Here is a 6,801-nt window from a genome sequence, read left to right as displayed (position 1 = left end):
CCAATCGCTGACTCGGCAACCGACGTGAGAGTTAATTACTCAAAGCACTATAGTTTAACACATCAAACGAACGGTCTTGCTTCGAAGAAATCCGGCAGCTTACACAAAACAATAACTCTATTGTTCACAAGATCAAACGAGACACCGCGATGTTGACTCTCTGACGTCCGGAACAGAACTGGTACCATGTGGTACCATCTCAATAAAATTTGAACAAGATTAGGATATGTACCATCGAAGCAAGTACAAGAGACTCGCTATATATGTACGTTCGTTGCAAGAGACTGTTATTCCACCATCTTTTCTTCGGGGACTTCCCTCCACTAAACTTTTTCTTTCCCTTTCAAAGCTACCTAAAAATGATACTCCACTAGATCGGTGTAGACATGAGTTTCTTGGACTACAAATCAAATTTGACGACGCCGACTTCATTTATACTGACGGCTCCACTAAATCCTTAGGTGCCTCGATTGTGTGCAATGATCGACTGTACCTATTCTCTCTGTCACCGATTTGTAGTAGCTATACAACTGAAATGGGTGCAATTTACTAGTGCAATTCATCCCACATAAAAATTTTTTTTTAAAAACTTGAACTTTTTAGATCCACTGTCAGTACTACTTTGTTTAAGAAATATCTTCTCAACAAAAACATATATTATTCATTACAGTCGTCAAACAGAAATGGTATTTCAATGTTTTTCGCCTGGGTCTCGGTACACTGCGGAATATCCGGCTGATAAGGGAGCTAAGGTGACGATGAAGAAATTCCATATCGCGGAGTGCCAGTCGATGATTTCATTGCCTTCATTAAGCAGAGGATCAAATGGAAACAAACGTGGGGGAATTTTACTGATAATAAATGAAGGGTAATCAATGCTGAAATGTTTTATACTATTGGAATTATTATTTAAAGACTATGAATAGGGACATAAATAATAAAAAAAATAATAAATAATAAAAAATAAAAATAGTATTTTTAGTCGAAATGAAGTAAGTATCCTAAGTAATTTTTAATTTAATTTTTTCTTTCACCTGAAATTTGTTTTTTCTATACATCAATTTAACTATAACTGTACTTACTATGACTACATAACAATTTTATAACGCCGATTATTGATTACTTCACGCTTACTCTGAAGCACAGATTAGTCCTAGAGTAAATAAACTATAATACTATTAAAGATGAGCATATTCTTGATGGTAGCTAAAAATAATGAAAAATTGGTAGGTTTGAATCAAGAAAGACTGGGCTTTCTTAAAGAGCTTTTAAGTAATGTCGTCCTATGGACTGTCTCAATGCTACTTGTGTTGAAAGATATTTACCCTAGTCTATGGTACAGCCTAAGAAATACTTCAAAAATAAAACTTCCTATTGTCAAATGTACCATTATTAAAGAAAATCAGTGATACCTCAAAAGCACACGATACTGCAATGTGACATCATCTTTAAGTGATTTTTAAAATTTTTTTTTGCGTCACATTGACTCAATGATATGGAAAGTCATCACGGTTTTGCTTATCATATCTCAAAGCAATTGAATATTTACTTAATTATTATTATTATATGAGCGACAGACCATGGAGGTCCAAGTCCTCGCGCGATGTATTAGAAAATACATCTCGCGTTTTATGACGTGACATTTTCGTAGAGTGAGTTCGTCACTCCCACGTCTATTTTTTGTGAGTGCCACTCATTGGCTAACGGGCTTCACAAATGTCCGGGGTGAGGTTGTGAGTGAGTTTTGTATTATTTTATGCTTCAAAAAAGCTCGGGTGGGACAGGGACTCGATCTGACAACCTTTGGATTGGTAGACTGGCGTGTTGCAGTGCTGCTACCGGTGACCCCCATTTACCTAAATAAGGAAACTAAAATTGAAAAAGACTAGAGAAACAAAGGTGCTGCGACGGATAATTAGAAAGGAAGGGCAAAATCTAAAATTTCCCAATAATTTCAATAGATACTTCCTACTTGGTCTGGTAGTATTCCCTGGGACTTGCTCTATTCAATTAGGAATTTTTGAATATAATACATTTTTAGAATAATAATTATGTTACTATAATGTTTGCAGTTTGAAGAATCTTAAATTTCCAAATTTTTCCAAATAATTAATGAGGGTATGTCAATTCCCCTTTTTTCTCATCCTTAACGAAGTTCCTTTAAATTTCTGACTTTAAAAAAAAACTTTTATACTCATGAGTGTATATAAATAAATTGATAATATCTATTATATTTTTTGTTGAAACATGCTTTAATTCCTTAAGCGGTTTTCCAGTTTAAGGATGTACTTCATTATTGAAACAGGGTAAAATATATATCCACAAATGTACTTTATTATCAAACTCAAATAAAAAATTTTAATGATATCTTACAAAAAAAATTTTAAACTATTTATTTAATAACTTTATCTCATTTTCGGACATGCCAAATAACTGAAATTTATAAGTTGATTAAAAAGAATTAATCATAATTTTCATTAATTCATGATGGGCAATTGAATTTGTAATGAAGAACCGAAATTAAACATCAAGTCAATAACATTTTTTTTTTAAAGTTTAATTGATCCTGAAATTCTGAAAATTTACTCGTTTCGGATGTCAGATGAAAGGGCAGTCTTTCTACAGTCTAAGAATAAAATTTCTGCAAAATTATCAAAACGATTTTTCAGCGTGAAAAACTTTTTTTTAAACCTAATTCCGCTGCTAGCTATGAAGATAGCAATGAATCTATCCTCAATTCTTAGCGAAGGCCCTTATTTGCCAAAACCGAAACAAATTTAATGGGTCAAAGGCAAGACGATTTTTTTTATTATTGAAAAGTTTGTTGAAATGCCAGTTATAACTTTTTCAGAAGGAGCTCTTCAATTAACCAGTAACTGTTCTATTCCATATTAAGAATGCTGTATGATGAACTTATAGTTACGATGAAGCTAAACCAAAAATAAAAATCTATTTTCTTCGATGAAAATTGTCATCTTATCGATGTGGCAACTTATCAAAAATAAAAATAATTGATATCAATTTTAATTAAATAGATAATCTTCCATAATTTCTTAAACTTTGATTAGTGTTTTAACTAAATAAAAAACAATGTACTAGAGAGGATATTAAAACTATGTTTATTGTTTTTCAACAATTTTTTTTAATTAGGAGTTAAATTTCAAGTGGCTTACGCATTCTTTTAGAACTAATTGGCTCAAAGGCGAGGACAATTATCACAATTTCAAATAGCTCAAGGCAATGTTACAAGTACGGAAGTTTCCTAAACTTTTGGAATGTTTTTCAAAATAAAAATTTGTATTTATTTTTTGTGGAATTCAAGATCAAAATAATCAAAGTTCAATTAAATAGTTTAAAAAAATTAAATGTTAATCAAATAACATCATCACCCCAAGAATTATTTACATCGCAATATTGCCCAACTTAGTTTAAATAGTCTCATCTAAAAAAATGCAATTTTTTTTTTTTTCAAATTGCCCAAGGGTTTGGAAGCTTATATCTGTTGCTCTAACTTTTTTGAATTGTACTGAGCGTAATCATTGTTCATAAGTTTGAATTTGAAGTGGAAAAAAGTTTTGAGGCCCAAAAATGATGCATAGAACTCCATATTTCTAGAACATAATTCAGTTAGTTGTAAGACAATATCAAAAGTCATGATTTAACGATTCCCGCATAATTATCCTGAGCTGGGATGTATTTATTATTATATACTAGCTTCTTAATTTCTTTGTACCCCCCCTCCGTGGCCAGCGACTCCTGGGCCAATATTGTAACCCCCGCCTTCAACGGACCTAGCCCGACCCCCTATAATGCCATATGGCAAAGAAAGGGTTCTAGTTACGTTTTTATATACTTAGGTATCTAATATTGTATATATATACTTATACCTAGTGGGTATTCTCATGATCAACTACCATTAATATTAATACAATTAATTCCATTTTTTCAATTAAATTTTTTTCATGAACATTTTTTATACAATATATCTGTATATATTTTTTAAAATACCACCGGTTCCTTTAGATTTTATGAAGAAGAAGCGCTAAAAAGGCTGTGAGACGGAAAATGTGCTACTTCAAATACCAGTTCAATTCTATCATTTAAATAAAAGTGGTTAATTGAGTGAAAAATATTATTTTGTCAGTTGTAACTGTACTTACACTTCTCCCGTATTTAATAGGCTTATGACAAAATAAAATATTAAGAAATATTTTTTTTAATTTATTCTAAAGATAATTCATCATTACATGTTATCGGGACAGTTTTAAAATCTGACAAGTAAACGCATTCGAACGTTTTTATACACCCATGCAGAACACTAAATGTCCATAAATAAACCAAAATTGATTTCTATCATTAATTTAAAGTTGTTATACAAGCGCTTTTACTCACAGCGGTGACACAAGCAAATTACTGAGGTGATGCGAGATGTCGGGAGCTGAGTTGTGACGACGAAAGTTTATCTCCTCCATCTTCCTGAAGGTAACTTATATATCAAACCTCACAGGAACGAAACGTTAGACAAATATAACAGAAGTATATTACGCTGTTTACACTATTTAATCCACAAGGCCTGTATCTATATTATTGTCCTGTTATGTTTGGTAGTCCAATAAGATAAGGGCACTTGCATTAAGCAGTATTTATAGAATGGAATGGTTTGATAACAAATCCAATAGTTCAACAATAATTTAGGAAACTAGCACATGCGAAACTGACAATTCGTTAACATTGTCCAAAACATTTTGAAACGATATAGGGGATCCCTTTGTTTTATTTTATTATTTTATTTAGAAAAATTTCATTATTTCTCCGACATTGAAAACTTTCACATAGATAGCGGATTAATTGAGACACATACCACTGAATACAGGACCAACGATGCCATAAAACCCGTAAATCATATCAAAATATTACAATGGCAGAATGGGATCATTTAAAGCTGTCTAATTTTCTAGTCTACAATATCTTAACATTTTCACTTTTTACTGCATTAAATACAACATATAGAAATGTTAATTAAATATATAAATCTCTCATAGACACTTTAAGCATATCAATAAGTAACTTTACTTCTTGTGAAACAATGTTTTTATGAAAAACATGTGTATTAATATGAAACTTGGTATAATAAAAAAAGAGAAAAGAATGAAATTTACAAATTGACCTATAATGAAAAATTTTATATCGCTAGCGATGAAATAAAATTTAAACCTTAAATTACTAGAAAAGTTTTTATATATAATTTAGTGCACGACTTTAATAAGATACAAGATAATGAATCTGTATTTTATAAAAATATTTTTAATGTAAATTTTATTAATACTGTTTAATGGACCTCGACTTAATTAATATTAAGTTGAATCTTGATAAATAAAATTTTTCTAGAAGTGGAAATTCTGCAGTCCAGTTGCAGGATGAAGAAAAATTCACTAAAAACTATAAACATTCCACTATTTAATCCATTAAACGCAAAGCATAGAAATGCTAATTAAATACATAAATCTCTCATTAAAACTTTAAGCGTATCAATAAGTAACTTTACTTCTTGTAAGACAAGAGAAGAAAAAACACAACATTACAGCCCATAATGGCTTAGGGTTCAATGCTTTATTAGAACCTATTACATAATATAATTTATAATGTATGTATACAGATGAGCATTCGTATTAAATTCATTATCATGAATCTTTTATAAAAATATTTTTAATATAAATTTCATTAATATTCTTTAATGAAGCTGAAAATAAAATAATAAAAGATAAGTCTTACCTTTTTTAGGTATATCCAATTACTGCTGAACTTCCTAAGCTGGTCTTCACCAATTTTTATTGGACTTCACTACACACTTTCTTTTACACTTAATCCCATTAATATTCTTTAATGAACCTCAACTTCCAACAACAAACAAAGGTTTTTTTAAAAGTGGGAAACCTGCATGAAATCCCCCTTAAAATAGTTTAAAAAAAGACAAATTCTACATTTTTCTAATAAAAATATTGCCTAATTTATGGATATACAATATTGCTAGCGATATAAAAAAATTTCATTATAATTCAATTTGTAAATTTCCTTTTTTTTTTTAAATATTTAATATGACTGATAATGGAACAGTTTTATTATACCATGTTTCACATTAATACTCATGTTTTTCATAAAAACATTTTTTTTCTTCAACTTTATTTATCAAAGCCAAATTAAAATTTTATTTTATACATTTTCTTTTTTTTTAATAAGGATTATATTTGACTTCTCATAATAATACTAATAATTTTTATTTCATCACCGGTAAATTTTTTTTTTTATTCGAATGAAAAATTTAAACGTATTGTTAAGCTTCATAGTAAAATTATCCAGACAACAAACATGATTCTAGGTAATGATAGCAATATGATCAAAGTGAATTTTCCATTAAAGCAGATAACGCGTATCTATGATCCAGTCATTATCTTCGTTACTAATATACGAACAAACAAAAGAAAAAAAAACTATGGAAGATACTTAACTCTGGCTGATATGTTGAATGTAAACAAGAATTAACTTTAATATTGTATTTTGAATTTTCGAGTAGTTTGTTGTTAACCTTCCGTCGGGCGCAACTAATCTGTGAGATATGGTGTCACTGTTTTGTTGTGGCAAATCTCTGTGCTTCACAGTAGAGGGCGGACCTGCGCAGTATCTTCCCGCTCCCCTCCCACCACTGTTGGGGTGGCGGCATTTTTTTTTCAGTATGGTCACTGACATCGTTAGAGTGTTTTTAATCTGAGAGATTAGTGCGCCCGATCACGTAAGTTTTTTTAT

The 6,801-nt window shown here is 30.3% G+C and overlaps 1 protein-coding gene across 4 annotated transcripts in view; it reads right to left on the bottom strand.

Moving 5' to 3' along the window:
* LOC106682373 (proton-coupled amino acid transporter-like protein CG1139) overlaps positions 1–6,801 on the bottom strand; it is a 95,340-nt gene that overhangs the window by 46,759 nt on the left and 41,780 nt on the right. The window contains exon 1 of one of the 4 annotated variants that reach the window (XM_067052222.1): positions 4,393–4,511. The exons of the other annotated variants lie outside the window; for them this stretch is intronic. Coding sequence (XP_066908323.1) covers positions 4,393–4,472 — 80 coding nt within the window. The 5' untranslated portion in view covers positions 4,473–4,511. Of the gene's footprint in view, positions 1–4,392; positions 4,512–6,801 lie in introns of those variants that run through there. 4 annotated transcript variants of the gene reach the window in all.

This window comes from Halyomorpha halys, unplaced genomic scaffold (assembly GCF_000696795.3).
Source record: "Halyomorpha halys isolate HHAL.00 unplaced genomic scaffold, Hhal_1.1 Scaffold409.1, whole genome shotgun sequence".
Lineage (NCBI taxonomy): Eukaryota > Metazoa > Arthropoda > Insecta > Hemiptera > Pentatomidae > Halyomorpha > Halyomorpha halys.
Note: the sequence above shows the minus strand (reverse complement) of the source record. Positions and strands in the feature narration are given on the sequence as shown.